This window comes from Muscardinus avellanarius (genome assembly GCF_963383645.1).
Source record: "Muscardinus avellanarius genome assembly, chromosome: 9".
Lineage (NCBI taxonomy): Eukaryota > Metazoa > Chordata > Mammalia > Rodentia > Gliridae > Muscardinus > Muscardinus avellanarius.
Genome location: NC_137795.1, coordinates 64736040 through 64757004, shown reverse-complemented (window position 1 = coordinate 64757004; position 20965 = coordinate 64736040). Strand labels below are relative to the sequence as shown.

Here is a 20965-nt window from a genome sequence, read left to right as displayed (position 1 = left end):
ATTTATAATAACAAGAGAATGCAAAAGAATTTAGGGGCAACAACAAACAAATCTGGTGAGTGTCTTAGCTCTTTGTAAGTATTAAAAAAAAACAGGAGAGATGAAATTATTTAGCTGCATTAATTGAAAACCACTCTGGATTCCTTCTACCAGAATTGCCCCAAGAGTTATCCATAATAGTTTATATTTATCTTCACTCTTCTCTCTTTATCTCCAAGATAGTGTTTTTTCACAGGAGTCTCCAAGTATGGCCACACTTTACAATCAACTGGAGAAATTTTGTAAATATTAGATAGATGCTGTTCACACGGTGCTAGAGATCAGTAGGTACAGGGCAGAGCCAAGAAATATATTCCACAGGTACTCCCCTGCTGCAGGGAGTCATTTCTGTGGCTGGGCCCAGGGCAGTGGGCAGGGGGTGGAGAACACATCTGGAAGCACAAACAGAATCAGCTATCTAGCACACAGCAAATGGCCAAGGGATATTTTCATTCTTGTTTCTCTGCTTTAATGTGTTATGCAAGCATCTGTAGATAGCCTCATCTTTCAAAACTGGCATTTGACAGTTCTGCCAACCCAATGACAAAAATGCGTGAAATCTGCCCAGAGCATGCATCCTGCCTGACAGAGGCATGGCACAGGAAAGTAGCTTAATATGACTTCTAATGGATCCACAATGTTAATCATTTTTGCAGTGTGAATATATCCAGAAAGGCATAATGATCCATCTTTTAATACCCTGACATCTGTTACTATAGACAAAGTCCTGTCTTACCTGAAGAATAATGGGACCAAATGGGTTTCTCTTAATGAGTTTTCTCTTTTAATATCAGTTGGTTTAAACATAATTTCTCTCATAAAATTTATATTTGCAAGACCCCAGAAAGGAGTGGATATTATTCCCATTTTTAAAGCTGGGAGGCCGAGGCTCGGTGAAGGCTCAGGTCCTCCATACCATGAGAACTTAGAGGTACAACCAAACACAGATCTCTCTCACACACGCACATCTCTCTTCTCTACTGGATGGTGCTCTTGGTTGTCTTTATTCACTTATTTAAGAAGATATATTCTTAAAACAATGGGCTTAAGAATTCTAAATCAATGACTGTCAATCACTGGACATGCCCACTGCAGTTCAAAGGGACGCTAACTCCTACTAAGCTTAAACTAGGTGGAGAAGCAATTCACTAAGCATCTCTCTGCAGAGAATAGTCAAATCTTTGACTTTCCATTTCCTATCAAGTCTGGGAACCCTGAGAACATTTCTGTCTGTAGGAACCAGGGCAGGAAACAGCGCTTTGATTTTTGAATAATCAACCACACTGACCTGGGAGCAGTGTCCAGTCAAACTAGAAAGCATTATGAAATCGCAATTAAACTCTTCCATCTCTCTTTTGGGGGCCTCACACCAAAACTCATGCGTCCAGCCTGTTCCCCAGCTCTTAGTGTAAACAGGGTTTTACTCATTGTGAGATCCTGCTAGAACTGCTATCTTCTTGAAATAGCCTAAATTTAGGCTGTTTCTGAAGTCTCTACTAAATTATAGAAGCCATTTAACCTTGTCCATCAAATAAGAATAACACAAACATCCCCTGCTTAGTTCTGAGAGTTTGTTCTGGAGCCCCAAAGAAGTATAAAGCTTCCCAAGGCCAAGGTGAGTGATTATTCACCTTGTGACTATGTCCCCAGATCTCTGTAGTTGGCTTATCCAGCAAATTTATTATTTTATTTATTACTCTTTGTGATCTCATTTGTTATCCTTGCTGGATGCTTTCACTCTTGTAGGATGTTTTAGGGGCAGACATGCCTAGGCACTCCTGCAGTCAAGATGCAGAGGCTGCCTCCTGGCTACTACCGAGTCAGCCCAGTTCTGCCCTGCAGCTCTATTCCCTAGAACCATTAATAAAGCCCAGAAGCGGGTGTTTAGGGACTTGGCTCTGCCTCCATGGAGCTGAGTTCCCTGGAGAATGTGAGTGTGCGCTTAAAGAGGCCAGAGAAATGAACAGAAAGCTTTCTTCTGGTTTGGAGGGGTAAGGTCACGTCTCCCATAAATCAGGTGTCCTCAAAGTATATTGGGGGAAAAAAAAGGAAAGAAGCTTATCTTTATGACATCACTAGTGCTTGCATCTGCCCACTGTTATATTTTTAACCTAACAAACTTGCTACTTTTAGCTATGCAAGAGCAAACTTTATAAGAAAAAAAAAGTTATAAACCTTTGAGAGAGAGAATTTTAGCCAACAATTGAGTATTGATTGAACACCCCAAACTCAAATTTTAGTCCTCAAGCTGATGTTCTTTATATTACTTTGGGAAAATATCTACTTATGCTATGCCCTTCACACTCTTGAGTGATGAACCAGGCACACAAAAACAACTTCATGTGTCTTGCAACCAAGCATGTAGGATTTAGACATATATTTTAACCTATTTTGAAGATATTTTTATGGAGAATGAAGCAGAAAATATCTGGATATTTTTCTCCTGTGTGCCTAAAAGAGAAACCTCCTTTCTTCTAGACCAGACAAAATTAAAACAGACCACCAATAACAGCTTACTTACACAGTAAACCTAGTGATGTCACAGTGTAAGAACACACTGTCCTCTCTCACATTTCCAAATATACTTTTTTCATAAGACAAAATATGGAGGCACATACCTCTCGCCAAATACACGTAAATGCTATATACCCAAACCAAACGACTAATGTCAAAAACTAACTGTTGAGCCAGATGTAAGCGCACACTTGTAATCCCAGAATATGGGAGGCTGAGACAGGAGGATCGCACAGGTTCAAAATCAGCCTCAGCTACTTAGTGAGGCCCTCTGCAACTCAGTGAGACCCTGTTTCAAAATAAAGAATAAGCTGGGCGTGGTGGCACACGCTTGTAATCCCCACGCTTGGGAGGCAGAGACAGGAGGATCGCGCAGATTCGAAGCCAGCCGTGAGCCCTGGCTTAGGAGAACCTGTTTCCAAATAAAAATGTAAAAATAGGTCTGGGAGTGTAGCCCGGAGGTAGAAGGGCTTCCAGGGACCCCAGTACCACAAAATAATAATAATAATAATAATAAAAAATAAAAAATAGGGCTGTGGGTATAACTCAGAGGTAGAAGGCCCTTGGGTTCCATCACCAGTACCACAAAAAATAAAAACATTCATGTTTGTAAATTGTGAAGCATGCATTTCACCCAGAGGAAAGGAACTAAAGTATTTGTTTTTTTTTTAGTACTTTCCCTGTTTGAACACAGTCATTGCTTTTCAGTGAAATTTTTGTTAAATCTCTTATCAAAACTTCCATATACAAATAACATAGAAATGTTCTCCAGGCAAACAAAATTAGTTCAGGAAAAGGCAGCAAAGAACTCCCATGTAGGCATGTTTTACGTGGTATATTTATATGATTAACTAATTTCGCCAAGAGAAACACACAGTGAAATTCTGATTGTCTCACCTTGAAAATGCATATTCTGTCAGAGTGCATTCATAAAAGCCCAATTTCTTGAGTCTTTTCTCATCCAAAAGATTACTTAAGTGGATTGCAGTTGAAACTATAAATGTGGGTATCTAGAAAGAAGAAATTTTACTATTGTAACTGAGTTGAATATAGAAAATAAATAAGAACTAGAAAGACTTAGTTCCTCTTCTTAAGCCCCATCTTTCATGGGAGTAAGCTTCTTCACTTCTAAAGAGACAAATAGAATTCAGAGGCTGGGAATCATATCATGAACCGTATTAAGTCTCATGCAGAACCATATATTTAAAATTACCTTAAATGAATAATTTGAAATATATTTTTAAGAAGCTGACAATCCAAAAGGCATTAGATTGATACTCTACCTAAGAAAAAATACAAAAAAGAAAGAAAACAAAAGGGAGAGAGAGAGAGAGAGAGAGAGAGAGAGAGAGAGAGAGAGAGAGAGAGAAACACAACAGAAGAAAATTTGTGAAAAAAAGCTATTGGATATCATTAACCTACAAATATTTACTGAAATTGTAACTAACATGAAAACTATTACAAGTTAAAGGAAAGCATGTCTACAGGCACTTCTTCTATGTGTGATTCAGTCATATGCCTCCTTTGAAGAAGAGCAGAATAATTCCCTTTTAAAGATATTTCCTCTCTCAAGCAAAGTAAAGGCAGAGGCATGGGTTATTTTTCAAATTGACCCAACTCCCAGGCCCAGAATCAGTAATTAAGAGATGCAAAATTCTTCTCCCAGATTCTAAAGGGAATATATTATAAAGAAAAGGTTATTGCTTGAAAAAGGAAGATGCTTCCTTCAAAATATTGTTGTACTACTTCTCTAAAAATTTTTATTTTATTGCAAGAAAAAAAAGTAAAGTGTCCTCACTCTTCAGCAGAGAGTCTCTGGGTTTGTGGTCCCTTCCCATCAAAGTTGTCAGTGTTCTTTTTTTTTTCTCTCAGAGGTTTTGGTTAGACATACTCTTTCCTGTATGGCCAAGGGTAGGAATCGTATCATGTATACCCTTCTATTTTACTTTTTAAAGTTAAACTCAGAATAACTCATGGCATAAATAAGTTTATTGAGTGATGTGAAAATTGCCCATTGTCATGTGTGTCATTTGAGCATTCCATTTCCATAATATCTCCATTTTCATTTTCTTGTTCTTTCTGTTCACTCAAGGAACTTCACATAGTGTCAGGAGGCAGAATCACAATCATTGTTCTTGTTGTATCTTAAAAGAAGCTGACAGGATTCTCGGCTTTTTCTAGAAAGAAATGGCTCTCTAAACTTTTTATCTTGGACTGAGAGGGACAGTACAGGGAGATTAATTTTTACTGGGGACTTGAACACTTTTTACTTCCAAGCCAAATGAGTCCCAGGTCCTGAAAAACAATGAAAATTTCTTCTGAATTCCATTTGTTCAGGACAACTGAGTCACAGAGTATGTCAGAGCTTAATTGTAGGTAGTCATAGGAAGATCAGTTCAGATCAGTGCTCAGAACTGAAGCATAAACCCCAGAGGAGAAACCAAACCCTCTGGCCCAGCCCCATGCAAGGGAGAGCGTGGACTCTGAGAGAGGTAACTAACTGAGCAGGGTTCCTGAGATGAGAGGTCAGTGTGAATGAAATGAGACTGAATTTTCTCTCTCCATACTCTACAACAAATTGATTGCTAATAAATGTGTTTTATGGATTTGAGGGGCAATGTAGTGCCCACCTATAATCCCATTCCTTGGGAAGGGGAGACAGAATGATCACATTTGATATCAGCCTCGGCAACTTAACAAGACTCTCAGCAACCTAGCAAGATCCTATTTCAAAACAAAATATAAAAATGGCTGGGGTTATAGCTCAGAGGTTGAATGCCCCTGAGTTCAATCCTCAATACCAAATCAATAATAGGTAATAATAATGATGATGATAAATGCCAAGGTATAGTCATGGAATAAGTTTCCTGTCCTGCTTCTTTGTTCTTCTCTTTTCTTTCATGTCAAACCCCATAATGATTCTACACTTTTGAAAAAGAAATTACTTAAAGTCTACTATATGATTACTCTACCACTGTAAATCTTATATAATGTTACAGAGTCTATATTCCAATGGTTTGTTATCTAAAGTAGTTTTAAAGCAAAATATCCAGGTAGTTCCTAGCTGGGAAAAACTCTCACAGATTAGGGCAACTACAGCCCCTGCCCCTCAAAAAATGAAGAAAATAGATTTCAGAAAAGAGAGAATCAGAAAAAGGAGCCTCACATCTGTCTCTGTACTTATGTTCTGACTTTATCTGAGCCCATAACCATTCCTTAAAAAGGAACCCCAAACTATAGCTATAGATTAATGTTAATGAGTAGATTATTTAAAGCACAAACTTCACTATTTTATTTATTCTCTTCTGACTTAAGTAATAGGCTTTGAAATAGACCTCAGGAAATAATTTTTGACAGTGCTAAAGTTGGCTAGAAAGTTTCCCTCTTTTAGAAATAATTGTACAGCATTGCACCTGCTTATTTTTTAATCTGCCTTCCCACCAGAAGGTGACTACTTCAATTGCAAACATTGAACTTTATCTTTGTAACCTTAGATATCAATAAAACCTAGGATTAAACACAAATATACAAACAATTTCTGCAAGAAATTTAGCCAGCATTTTGACCAACCAAAAGATCATAAATAATAAAGTATGCATCTTGATAAAGCTCATAGAGTAGATGCTTTAAGAAACATGTGGCTATTATTTTTAATTCTCCTTTGCCAAATTTGTTTTAAATATGTAATATACCTACAGAGAAAATGTACATATCAGATAAGTTTCTTTGTATAGAAATTACCATGCTGTTGGACAAGTATTCAGTGAGAATTAATTAATAATGTACATTACATAAGGTGTCTTTAAACAAAAATTACAAAACAAAGAGGCTCTTTACAGGTAATACCTGTGATTTTTACACTGTCACTTTGATTTGTGGATACATGTGGTGCATGTTGATGGCTGCTTGGGGAATCTGCCTTGCAAGCTGCATGCAGTTACTTTGACCCGCATTCACACGGAACCCTCTGTTCACTGCCAGAGTCTGGCTGGTGTGTTCCACTGAGTAGCTTCATTTCTTTCTGGCAGGTGATCTGCAAGATTCTGCACTTCTTCCACCAGTACATGATGTCCTGCAACTATTTCTGGATGCTTTGCGAGGGGGTCTATCTTCATACCCTCATTGTAGTGAGCGTCTTTGCCAACGAGCACCCCCTGTACTGGTATTACCTCCTGGGCTGGGGTATGTATCCCCTCCAGCTGAGTTCTGAGTCACTTTTAATTGTGTCTGTATGTTTACATGTAGAGTAAAAGGGGATTTCACATTTTAAACATTTTAATAGTCACCAAAAAAAAATCACCATCAAAGGCATAGCAATGGTAGTAAGAGTGATAGTGCAAGTTATAGTGTCCCATTATGCGAGGTAATGAAAGGCTTTTAATCATCTGGACTCTCCTAACCAAGCTCCGGAGCACATGATCTAACAGAAGCATTTTTACCTTGCTTGACCAAAGATCCTTTGTACAATCAGCAGGGGAGCATCTGGACAGACACACTAAATTTGCACAAGTTTTGCAAATATGTTACTGTTTTCTATGCAACCATGGCTATAGCTTATGACCCCAAAACCAAATGTGATTTATACTTTTTACATCTTCAGGATTCCCACTGCTGCCGACCACCATCCATGCTATCACTCGGGCGCTGTTCTTCAACGACAAGTGAGTAGTACGGCAGTTTCTAAGTTATTACCCTCATGAATAAGATGTGTTTGTATTGATATTCATATGTCCCCCTCTTTTTCAGCTGCTGGATGAGCGTGGATACCTACCTGCTCTACATCATCCATGGCCCTGTCATGGCGGCGCTAGTGGTAAGAATTGGCTTTAAAATCCAGTGTTAACAGTGTTATCTCTGAGGGATTTTTGTGAATATACTTCTATGTAATGCATGTATTCTAACTTTAAATATAATTTAATACAATATAATTTAATTATATTTGAGTTTACAATTTTTTTTATTTTAGGGGAATTACCATAAGTTCATTTTTATACACACAACAACAGAATTTAGCTTATTTTAAAGACTTCTATAATGAAAATATATTGCACATATGTTTAATAATTACATATGTGTATATAAAAAGTGTGTACTTGATACAACAACCAAATAAAGAGTCTAGGTGAACAGCAGGTGTAAATGTGAAAAGCATAACAATAGCACCTCAAGAAGGCACCTTAGGTAACTATCTTTTTGATAGAGCATGAGTTCTGAAAAGATTTATAAAGCAGGATACAGAGAGAGATTGATTAATTGACTCCATTTAATTAAGATGGTATTTAGAGAATAGAAAGGCAAACTTTTAAGTAAAAGAAGAGAATTGCCATATAAAAGACCAATAAATTTATGAAAAGGTACTCAACCTCATTCGTGCCCAGGGAAATGAAGGCTCAAACCACAATGAACCACCGGCTGGACCACTACTCAAATGAGTCACCATCACAAGTATCCTAAGGTTGAAAAGCAACGGGAACCCTTTGGAAACCCAGTTTTGCTGGTTCTTATACATGCACTCACCGTTTGAACTCCAAACTCTACTACTACATATGTATTCAAAATAAATGAAAATATCAGTCCATGCAAAAGACTTGTCTACAAATTTTCTTAAGTATCTTTATTCATGATAGTTGAAAAGTAGAAACTCCATTTTTTATCAGCTAGAAAATGAATAAAGAAATTATGGGTATTGTTCATATAATAAAGTACTACTCAGTAATAAAAATAAATGGGATGCTAATATGCATAAAGTGAATGAATCTTATAGATAATATGTTAAACCAAAGTAGCCAGACACAGAAGAGTGCATGATTATGATAACTACACGTCTATGGTAACAGAAACCAGTGCTGCTCGAGGTGGGTCTTGGAGGGTATTGAGTGCAGAGGGACAGGAGGGAACTTTCTGGCTTGATGGAGATGCTCTGTGTTTGTTACACAGGTGCGTAAATGTGTCTAAACTTTTCAAATGTATGCTTAAAATCCACACTTTATTTACAAATAATTCCTCAACGAGGTTATTTTCTTTTATAAAGCTATTTATGAAAGAAGGCCAGATTAGTTTTTTTTCCACTGCGTGCATACTTTACAGATAAATTTTTCGGTCCTCATTTTTCTTTCACTTAAGTAGTCCTGGATAAGGGGAAAATCTTGAGAGTGAAAAGACAAAATGGCAGGACCTAAAGATGTTATTTATAACTCCCCTTCATAAAAATCTATAAAAATATAAAAAATAAATACCCTCATTAGAGTTGAACGTCATGCATTTACACGTACAGAGAAAATATTTTCACTTTTAGAGGAAAGAGAAAAGGCAATGAATACAGATCTGGAAAGGGCGGGGTTATATGGACACTGGGAGCCTTGAGAATGCTGAGGACTGGTGTGAACTCTCAGGCAATCTCTCATGTTCTGTGTAGGTGACAGCTGCTCCCCACACTGAATACACAGACCTGGGGACAGTAGATGTCTTTAAGTGGAATCCATATGGATGATTTTCTCAAAATATCACATCTGTGCAGGTCAACTTCTTCTTTCTGCTCAACATTGTCCGCGTGCTCGTGTCCAAGATGAGGGAGACCCATGAGGCGGAGCTGTTCATGTACCTGAAGGCTGTGAAGGCGACCTTGGTCCTGGTGCCCCTGCTGGGGATCCAGTTTGTCGTCTTTCCCTGGAGGCCCTCCAACAAGGTGCTTGGGAAGATCTACGATTACTTCATGCACTGTCTGATTCACTTCCAGGTAAGGAAGCCAAAGGTGTATTTATCCAAGGGCTTGTTCCGCTCATTGATCTAACTCCAAAGCCCATGGTGTCAAATGTCATAACTCACAGCCTTCGACCCAAAAGGCCCAGCCAAAATTCTGAAGGAGATTGGGTTTTTAAGGTATATGCTTCTCCTTTCCCAACCCTCCAAGACCCTCAGCTCAGCCCTACCCAGGCAGCTGGTCACACACACACACACACACACACACACACACACACACACACACACTTGCCAGACCTTCCTTTCCAGACCTTCCTTTCATACATAAATGTTGACTCTCAAGTACAAGTAGAAGTGAGCTGCCCACAGAGCTGTCCACGCCTCCTATTCTCTCACCTGCCCTTTGTCAGTCCAAAGCCAAGGATCCTTTCATGACAGTTCAGTGACTGTAAAAGCAAGTCATGGCCAGGTATCTACTCCCATAGGAGAGAATTGGCGCTGGCTTCCAGAAGCTGTCCTGGGTGCTTCAGGGTCTGCATTACTGTAGAGAATGGTTGTCTCCCACTTCTTCCACTCAGCCCAGGTGCACAGCTTCCCCACCGAAGGTGTACTGATTTGAGAATAAGGTGGGGGTCCTCAGGTGAGGGAAATTCTACTACAGAATCTTGGGCCAGAGTTTTGTTCTCTCAACTATAATTTTTAAATTAGTTTTATTTTCTACTGCCAAGGCTTAATGTCAAGAGGCCAAAATTAATTCTTTTTATTATTAAATTTCAGGGATTGTTTGAATAGCCCTAGCACTTGTTTGGGCCCTAAGTAAAGCTTGGGCACAAGGAATATTCGGAACAGTAACTAGGGCCTTGTAGGTTACCCAGTTCATGTCTTTATTTGAGAATGAACTTGGGTATAGGAACAGTACTGCACTAGTTTGCCGTGACAATATGAGACACAGGCCCACAGAGACACACTGGGATGCTCGTGCTTATAAAAGATTTCACTGCTGAATTCAACAAGATCTCAGCTTTTAAATTAAGCACAGCAAAAATTCTTTCCAAATCCTCTATAATCAACATATTCTGCTAAAAATCTCCACGTTAAATGGAGCAGTATATTACCCAGATCTACTAGAGCTGTCCCAGTTGCCAAATGATAGATTCCTAACAAGAAAAATCTGTTTCTCATGGAATATTATTGTAGCGTAGCACTGAGTACGAGAGGGAGGTAATTACTTTTCTTGCCTTCATTCTTCATCAAGCCTTGACATGCTAGTTCAGTGTGAAACATTCCCCTCCAGGCGACCTATTTATATTGATTATGAAGCAACTTAATGCACACAAAAATAACTTTGACTCAATTTTCCCTTCTCTTTTTAGGGATTCTTCGTGGCGGTCATCTACTGTTTCTGCAACAACCAGGTAAGCATGAGTACATTTTCGATGATGCTATCACCCATTTCTATAGAGCCATCATTTTATGGTTTCCAAAAGGGCTCTGCATGCATTTCATTTGACCTCATGTCTACAGGTGACCTCAAAAAGGTTTTTCTTCTTTTTTTTTCTTTTTGATGCTGAGAAACCCCGAAGCATTCTAACTCTAAGTTATACCCAGCTATTTATTTTTTATTTTGAAGCTGAGCCTCACTAAGTTGCTAAGACTGGCCTCAAACCTGTGGTACTCCTCTCTCAGCCTCCTAACTACTGAGATTTCAGGTATGCTCCACCACATCCTACTAAAGGGAAGAGTGTGTGTATGTGTGTGTGTGTGTGTGTGTGTGTGTGTGTGTGTGTGGTACTGAGGATTTAACCCAATGCCCTATGCTTGCTAGGCAAGTACTCTACCACTGAATTTTGTGATTAGCAGGATTGTGTCTTTTCCACTCTCCAAGCTCAATCTTACCTATGAACATATGGTCCAATTTCATTTTTTTTTACGGGTCTGGAGATAGAACCCAGGGGCATTCGAGCTCCGAGCTACACCCCCTGCCCTATTTTTTATTCTTTATTTTGAAACAGGGTCTCACTAAGTTGCAGAAGGCCTCACTAAGTAGTAGCTGAGGCTGTCCGCGAACTGCGATCCTCCTGTCTCAGCCTCCCGAATGCTGGGATTACAAGTGTACACCACCACGCACGGCTCAAAAGTTCAATTTCAGATAAGATCCAGATACTCAGATTAATTTTGATTTCCTGAAATTGCATCCTGAGCTGGACAGCAACCCCAGCAGCAATAGTGAAAGCCGTTCTGAGTTCTCATGGAGGAAAAATCCATGTTCCTCTCCCTTCTGAAAGTGCTAAGCTGTTGGAGGCCTCCAGCCTCCAGCCAGTTTGTATTATTTCCCGCCCTCTTTTCCAGTGCTTGGAGTACTGTCAGTCCACTATTCAACATTTTCAAAAACCTCCTTGAAGTTAAGACTCAGAAAGGATTGTCAAATAAATAGTCTCTTACTTGATTATTTAGATCAGCTGAATATAGAGATCTATATGGTTCAATGTTCCTAGGATGTTTTAGCCTTCAACAGTATCTTGCCTGGGAATTCTATTTATAAAACATGAAAGTAGGTGGGCATGTCATATAGTGGGGCTGCATCTCTGAGAACTTCTAGGGTTTCAGTGAACATGAATAAACTCTCTCATTTTCCAAGTGAGAAACCTAAGCTCCAGGAAGATCATGTGACTTGCCCAAAGTCATTAACAGAGTTGTGACGGTAGCCAGCACAGAAGCCCAGATTTTCTGGTTCCCAATTAAGTTAACTACATCTCAGTTAAACTGTGTCTGTGATTCCTCCCTCAGGCTTTGGGAAAGCGGAACCCTCTTTCTCTAGAGCCACATAACTTTAAACGCAAAAGTGTCTTTGAACATTTAAAATTAACAAAATACTTTGTTAAGATGTCAACATATCATTTCCCTGTTGGGAATTAGGAGCACTTTCTAACCATTATTAGCTGACACTTAATTTGCTTTTCACTATGTCTTTAGTTAAATATTTAGTGATCGGATAAAATATGATCTTGCTCTGTAACCTTTTACCCATCTTCAATCCAACCATGCCAAGGTTTTTGTTATTCCCTTTTCATTGGTACCTTTTATTACTTACTACCTTTATCCTGTCATCCAACAGCTCATTCCTTCATTCAACAAATATATATTGTGCATTTGATAGGAGCTTGGACAAGGAGCCTAAGATAGAAATGAGACATCCTTTTGTTGTGCCTGTTAGATTATACCCCTTCTTTCTTTCTTTCTCTCTTTCTTTCTTTCTTTCTTTCTATAGTAAGAAACTAATAAATGAGTAAAAGGCTGAAATCATCTCATGTGTTGTACCACACCAGCGAATACTCTGTGAACATATACCTACGCCCTTTGAGTTGTTTCAGATGACATGCAAAATAAAATTTTTCATCTAAAATAATATGAAAAGAAAGCTAATATAAAAATCTGATCAGGGGGCATGCCTTGAAAGGCACAAGGGGATTGCATGCGTTTGTAAGGGAAGAATATTGAAATATTTATTGTGCCTTAATTATGACACAGTAAATATTGTCGCTGGGAGTGCCAGGCCTAGAAAGCAAACCCAGGAGTCCTCTTAACCATTGAAGTGTCTCCAGTTCATTTGAGTATACTCCTTCTGTCTTTTGAAGTAAAGAAATCTTATCCATTTTTATTAAGATTCTATTACTGGAAGAAAGTACAAGTGCGACATTTCTAATAATATAGAAATTGTATACTGTGTCAAATACAATATCACAGACCCGTGGATTTCAGGCATCTGGGTCTCCACTGGGCATTCTCTGTTCATATCACCTTCCAACACTGAATGTAGACAGGGCACTTGCATGTGCAGGAAGTTGTTTCCAGCTCTGCCTTGAAATAGAGCTTTGATGGGACTTTGCCTGGCTGAATACTGAGTTTTGGCAGAGATCTAGGGGCTAGTACATCATTTGGGCAATGGTGAGGTGGAGATTTTAATTTTGACCCATTATCACTATGTGATCAGTGATTGCTGTCACAAAAATGGATCATACAGACGAGGTAGAGTAGAATCGGGGAAGGACTTTCTAGAATAAGGTAGAAATCGGGAGATGTCTACTTGATACTCAAGTATCCTTAGGTATCAAGCATACTTACATATCAGTGCGTGGACACTGATTATCCACACATATCAGCATATTATTGGGCATCTTAGGAACCTCAAAAAGAAGACTGCAGCCATGAAGATTCACAGTTTGTTTCCCAGGAGTAGCTTAGAATGGAGAGTGCTAGCAGTACACCAGATTTCTGACCACTTTCATGTTTCTTGCAGTTGCCCATGAGTTGCAGATAAAACAGTGTGTAGATCAAAGAAACATGATCAGAAAAAAATCTCATTTTAACAATCATGAATTGGAGTGTGCAAAAACGTAAACTTCACTTATTTGCTGTAACTTATCTTGCTTTCAAGAGCTCATTCTTCTAGCCTCTAATGGTTTACAAGTCACTTTGTGAAAAGTAATGTGGTCAGTTGAAAAGCTTTTGTACAGAAGTGCAGCTGGCTACCAAAAATTAATGCCAGCATCTGCTGCTGGAGCTTCTTGTCGCCCCCCTCTCCTTAGGGACCCATCTTTTCAGTCCGTAGCCTCCTTGTTCACCCTACCTTGATTGGCCAGCTTTTCCTCCAAGCATGTAAGGAGGTTGGGAGCTCCAGCTCCTTTCTTCATACTATGCAGACCCTGGGATCTGTCTTTAGTACATCCTAAAGCTTTTGCCACTCCACCGCGTGGTCACAGTGTAGGACGAGGTGCCAGGGCAAATGTAAGACTTCTTTTATAGGCTTATTCGTTTTCAGGACTACACTCTCAGAATCAAAAGAAAGGCCTGCTATCAAGGGATGTGTCTAAGAAAGCAAATTATCCCTTACTTTCCTCTTCTCGTTTTCCCGGGACCAGGAAGGGGAAACACAAGGTCATTTGTGCCTCTCTAACTTTCCCTCTCACCTTTTCTTCTCAGGACTACAAGCACTTCACTCATAATTTCCTTCCTGTCTGTAATGGACTCTCCCTACATCCTTTCCTACTTGTTTTCTATACAGTGGCTGAAGGAGAAACCTTTGCCCCCAAATAGTAAACACGTTTGCCATGGTTAGGCAAGGAGCTTAGTTCTCCTATTTCTACGCTCTTCTTCCAAGGTAATAGATTCCAAGGCCACAGCGTGTGTGTGTGTGTGTGTGTGTGTGTGTGTGTGTGTGTGTGTGTGTGTATCAGCCTCTTAGGTCACAATTACAATTTGACCTACTGTAACCTCCGATAAGCTGCAAGAGTCAAGCACATAAACTTTGCTTGGATCATTTCTGACGATCCCATAAAAACAAAGCTTCCCCTTCTGTTCCAGGTCCAAACCACCGTGAAGCGCCAATGGGTGCAGTTCAAGATCCAGTGGCTCCACAGCTGGGGAGATGCCCCCCCTGCCCGCCCCAACCGCCGCTCCCGCTCTGCTGCTGCCGCCGCCGCTGCCGCTGCAGCTGCTGCCGCTGAGGCGGGCGAACTCCCCGTTTTCATCTGTCACCAGGAGCCCAGGAATCTTCCCATCAGCCTCCAAGGCGACGAGGGTGCTGAGATCATCGCTCTGAACGTCATCGAGCAAGAAACATCCGCTTGAATGTGAAGCAAACACACAGCATCGTGATCACTGAGCCGTCATTTCCTGGGAGAAAGATAGATCATGCGTTCCAAGTGATTCCCATCCTCCCAGGAGCTGAGCATATCATTCGTGAAGACTTTTAAGTGAATTTGTCCATAGTGAATTTGAAGAAAGTATTCTTGGTACTATTGCTTTGGGAGACAGTCTAGGAATAGAGTCTCCCACTGCAACTTGTGAACTCCATCATTCATCCAGGACTGAGATACAAATGTCATAGGAATGCAAGCAAAGTATCCGAGAAAGCTCAATGAAATTGACCTAGTTCAGATACAGGGTGCTCCTTGTTAATCTTGAGCCATTTATACCTTTGAAAAATTAAAATCACTATCAATTTTTTTCTTTTTAACTCTAGATTTTGAATTAGAATACTTCCGTATTTGGCTATGGATCTGATTTTTAACGTTTTTATTTCAATTCTGTGGTTCCTCACTGCACAAATCACATGACCTCTGCAAGATGCTGTAAAGATGACTAAGTGTGTGGGGAAAAGACCTGCATTGCGCAGGAAGATGTAATGCTTTGAGTGAAAAGGAAATGTGGAGTCAATTTGCTGGAACTATGCTCAGCTTGGTTTGGGGCGATCCTGTCCATTGGGCAGGCCCTAACAGCTGTAAGGAATTGGTCTTGATATTGACTGCTTTGGTCGCTGACATTTCTAAGTTGGGAGGTCCCAAAGACTCCATCACTAAAATTTTCACAAAACTGCCAAAAATATAATTCTTTATGGAAGAGAATCCTCTTTAAAGAGTTTTCCGCCTTCCTAAACATTTATAAAGCAAATCACTCTGAGGTTTATAAAGCAGATTACCTCTTGCCCTTGGGTGCTATCTAGCAGTAAAAGATAAATTTGTTTAAGACTGGTAATTAAAAGACTCCATATAAGTCCATTAACTGCCTTCCATCCAGCTTCAAAGCTTAACAAGATCTCAGTCTTTTCCAGGAAGATTCAGTAGAGCTAATTAGAAATCAGTTCATAGTTGACCTCTTGTTTGCCACTATTAGCAAAAGAAGAGAAAAAAAAAACACGTAACCAACTGCAAGTTTACCACATATTAATTCATGTTAAAATAAAAGTAGAGTTTCTCATTAAAACCCACTATTGTATTTTCACATCCCTTTACTTCCCAGTAGAAGACTCTCAAAAATCCCTGAAAAGAACAGTATCATTCCTGGCATCAGAAATTAACTTGTGAATTTGAAACAGTATTCAGAGTTCCTATTATTTAATTTGTATGCTAAATGAGGAGATACATTGAAAGCCTCCAAATCTCAAATCTCATCTATGTTATCTTATGCCACTGCCTTTCAGAAGTGATTTAGTTGTGGAAAAGAGAATAAGTTGATTTGTTCTGGCTATGTGTTTAGTGCACCCAGAGAAAATTATATTTCTCTCATGGAAATGTATTTTGGATACTAAAGTAGTTTAAGTTTCCTTTACTGAGTGTAAGGGAGGAATTGAAAAGAAGGTATTTTTCCAATCACAGTGTTATGTAGTAATGTTCCTATTTTTGTTTACAACATGGAAAACAGAGTATTTCCGGCAGCTTTAGTACAAATGTGATAATATATTGCTGAACTATTTTAGATGTTATTGTGCTAATATAGTAGGGGCTGACAAATCAAATTAGCTTATAGTATTGCACACAGTGCCAAAATTATGTGAAATGCTTATGCTATCTATAAGTATAACTTAATACAGAGCATATTAAAAGACAAAATGGTGTGTATTTGCATATTTTTTTAAAAAATACATTGTTCATTTTTTTCATCCATTTGTCTTGTCTCCTGATCATTCCATGCTTGTTTGTTTGTTTGTTTGTTTTTTTCATTTCAGCCATGGGCTGCCGACATCCCACTTTATTTGTACTTCAGGAGAGAGGAGAATAATCCAATAGTATGGGTCAGAAATGATGTGCAAAACATTAAGATTCTTATTTTACAGTGCAACCACCTTCAGTCTTCAATTTCACTATAAACTGGGGGGCACGTTTCTCATACCCTGAATAATGCAAAAATCACACACGTGATTGTGAATCTATGTGATGTAATTTCCGAGAGCAGAGCAAGGAGATTCGGGGCAAGAAAGTATGATCGCTTGCTATTGTACTCGTTGTTTTCGTTATTCTGGGACCAGATTTGGTCTGTCCAACATCGCATCGGATCGTTAGAATTGTTATAATCACTGTTTTTTTTTTAATATAGTGGGGAGAAAAACTAAGGCCGAATACAGGGTAATTAATTAAATATCATTATGGTGTATAAAAGCCAATATTGGAAAGATTTTCAGATCTGGGAAGCATGAAGTGGAAGAAACAGGATTAAATGTGACCATGATGCTCTAATAAAGGGAAGCAGGAGCATTTCATAGGCACTTACGATATGCGACACAGCCTCCCAAAAGGCTGCCCCGTGAGATCTGGGGAATCTTTCCCAAAAGGGCTACCTACATCATTCTCTGCACATCCCAGAGAACAATCTGTAGACATTCCATTTCCTTTATGAACAAAAGTAAGTTATTTCTTATATCCTTGAAGATAACTTTTATGATTCCTGGAGAGAGTGACTTGCATTCAGATGGTCAGTGGCCCATATGATTTGATTCCTTCCTAAGAAGTCATTCAAAATAGGTCTTTGGGTGCAAAAGCAGATCATGGTTCCTGAAGGAAAAGATGTTGGAAGAGTCAGGACAAAAGTTCTTGTCATCATGGACTTAAATCCCTTCATTATGTCATTCATTTTCTTCATTCATTACTCATCAATCCAAAATTCTGCGCGAACCTAACGTTATTCATTGTGTTTACCGCGGTGGAATTGCTTTGCAGTGATGGCTGCTTCTTTTTGTGTCCCTGGTAAAAAAAATCAACACCTGCCATGAGAAAACTATAAGCACTGATACCTTAGGGGCGAAAAAAAATGACACATGCGGTGGGAGGTAGTAGTGAGGTGTGAGCTTCTGGCTTCCTTGGCATCACCCAAGAAAAGCTCCAGTTTTCAGAAACATTCTCAGAACAAGATGGCTGCACAAAGTCTTATCAGGGACTCGTCTGCTTGACAGCAAAGTCTAAAACAGTGCTCGTCCGTTAAATACATGATGCTCACTGCTTATCACAAGAGTCAACACTTCAGGGTTTAAAATAAGATTGTTCAGCCGGGCGTGGTGCCGCACGCTTGTAATCCCACCATTTGAGAGGCTGAGACCTGAGGATCGTGGTTCGCAGACAGCCTCAGCTAATCAGTGAGACCCAGATTCATAATAAAGATTAAAAAAATATGGCAGGGGGTGTAGCTCGGAGGTTAATTGCCCCTGGGTTCCATCCCCAGACCCGCAAAAATTAAATAAAATAAAATAAAAAATAAATAAATTAAAAAATAAAATAAGATTGTTCATGAAAAATACAGAAGAAACCATATTTAGAACAGCAATCAGAGCTGGGTGGGGTGACGCACACCTATAATCTCAGTACTGAGAGAGGAGGATTGCAAATTCAAAGCCAGCCTCAGCAACTTAGGGAGACCCTAAGTTTAGACCCTCTGTTTAGTTTCTAAATAAAAATTAGAAATAAGACTGGGGGTGGAGGGTGTGGCTTTGAGGTAGAATGAACCTGAGTTCGATCCCCAGCACCACTGAAATAAAATAAAAAAGCAGCAATCAGTTAAATTCAGAGGAGACTTCATTTTTATTTCAGAAGAAAGCCAAGTACATTTCTCCTGACTTAAGCTCCTGTAAGATTGGTCTTGATGAGCTAACGATGGGTGTGGAGCAGGGGAGGATGGAAAGCAATAACTGAAATCATGAAAAAGAATGATCATGTGTGCGTCTGAGGGCAAAGGGAGCTAGAGAAGCTACATTTAAAAATTAAAACTAGCCGGGCGTGGTGGCGCACGCTTGTAATCCCCGCGCTTGGGAGGCAGAGACAGGAAGATTGCGCAGGTTCAAGTCAGCCGCGCTGGCTTAAGAGACCCTGTTTCCAAATAAAAATAATATAAAATAGGTCTGGGAGTGAAGCCCAGAGGTAGAAGGGTTTCCAGGAACCCCAGTACCACCAAAAAAAAAAAAAATTGAGAACTATATTCCGATTAATTTTATTCTTCTGGACATAAAACTAACATCCCTTTAGGATCTCTAAACAACACTGAGCACTGAAAAAGAGAAGACACAACCACTGAAACTGTAACTTACATCTGAAAGATTTTTCCAGTATTATTTCTTCCTCCAGTTAGACTACACTTCTCTCTGGAAGGTTCCCTTATCTTAAACACTGTTAATTTCATGTCACTGATCAATGTCCACTTTCCATTTACAGAAATCCAATGCCTTCTATCTCACATTCCCAGAAACCCTTCCGCTGAGACTCAAACTGCACCATCCGTCTTCCCCGGCTGACCAGCAAAGCCGTCTCACGTCACGCATTCCCCTTTGCTCAAGAGGCCTATTATCTTATTTTAATTTGGAAAAAATGTCATCAAATTAAATCTCACAGTATTGGTAGTCATGTGCTGAATAGAAATTCGATTAAATCAGTGAACATGGCTTTAACTTAAAAAAACAAGATACAGAACAGATCAAGAAATGTGTCTCAGCTGGGCCTGGTGGTGCACACCTATAATCCCTGTACTTGGAGCACTGAGATAGGAGGATTTCAGGTTTGAGACCAGCCTCATCAATTTAGTGAGGCCCTCAGCTATTCAGAAAGACCCTGTTTCAAGCTCGGTGTGGTGGCGCACACTTGTAATCCCACCGCTTGGGAGGCTGAGACAGGAGAATCGCACAGGTTCCAAGCCAGCCTCAGCTACTGAGTAAAACCCTGTTTCCAAACAAAAGTATAAAATAGGTGTGGAAGTGTAGCTTGGAGGTAGAAAGCCCCTGGGTTCCACCCCCAGTACCACCAAAAACAAACAAACAAACAAACAAAGACTCTGTATCAAAAGAAAGAGGGCAGGGGGGTGTAGCTTAGAAGTATAATGGCTTTGGGCTCAATCCCCACTACCAATGAATGAATGGATATATCTCCATCTAAACCTGTAACACTGGCTGACCAAAGCCAGCACACTGGTTTCTCCCACTGAGGCCATCTACCTAAACACAGACCCAGCTGCCAAATCCTATAATATCTGCACAACAAGAGGGGAGGTTGGTCTCCCAGCAGCAAGCATTAAACAGAAATGAGAGAAGTTATACTAGAAAAATGTGAACCTAGCATTATGAACCAAAGGAAACTGAGGATCTTGTCTTAATATCTGACTACATATAATATTAGACAAAAAAGTAAAGAACCATGTCTTGGTCCATTTAGAGAGCTGTGTCAAAATATCTGAGACTGGTAGTTCGTAAACAGAGTTGTATTGATCGCGGTCCTAGAGGTTCTAAAACCACAATCCAGATGGCATAAGATTTGGTGTCCAATGAGGACCTTCTTCTCATAGATGGCACCCTCTGCAGGTCTCCACATGCTAGATGGGAGCGAGGAGCACCAACCCCATACATGATTAGGAGCCCTACTGACTTACTCATTTCCCAAAAGATGCCACTTCTTAATACTGCACATTGGGAACTACATTTATATATATGGGCTTTGAGTGGGAATAAATGTTCAGACCACACCCAAAAGTAATAATTAAACAGATAAATAAATAATAATAAAACAATAATAACTCTAACCACCACAAACTCATATCCATCTTAATATATAGCTTCAGAATAAAGCAAGCCACACTGAGAGAACAGGAAGAAGAAATATCAGCTTAATTGAGGTTGTTAACACCCCTGTCTCGGAATCTGCTAGATTAAGCAGATAAAAAATTATCAGTGCTATAAAAGCCTTGAAAATCATAATCACTTCAATCTCAAGCTATTAAAAATATATCTAACACAGGGTGTGACTGAGACTGGAGGATCGCAAGTTCAAGGACAGTCTCAGCCACATGGTGAGACTCTGAGCAACCTAACTTGGCTTGTTTCAAAATAAAAAATAAGAAGGGGAGCCGGGCGTGATGGCACACACTTGTAATCCCAGTACTTGGGAGCCTAAGAAAAGAGGATCAC

The 20965-nt window shown here is 39.6% G+C and overlaps 1 protein-coding gene across 1 annotated transcript in view; it reads left to right on the top strand.

Annotated features, from left to right (window-relative positions):
* The window catches only part of CALCR (calcitonin receptor), a gene marked incomplete at both ends in the record, with an annotated part of 38065 nt that extends 23185 nt beyond the window's left edge, over nt 1-14880 (top strand). The window contains 6 exons of the mRNA XM_080701203.1: nt 6582-6735; nt 7154-7214; nt 7300-7366; nt 9071-9289; nt 10626-10667; nt 14614-14880. Coding sequence (XP_080557329.1) covers nt 6582-6735; nt 7154-7214; nt 7300-7366; nt 9071-9289; nt 10626-10667; nt 14614-14880 — 810 coding nt within the window. The remainder of the gene's footprint in view (nt 1-6581; nt 6736-7153; nt 7215-7299; nt 7367-9070; nt 9290-10625; nt 10668-14613) is intronic.
* Nucleotides 14881-20965: the final 6085 nt, after the last annotated feature.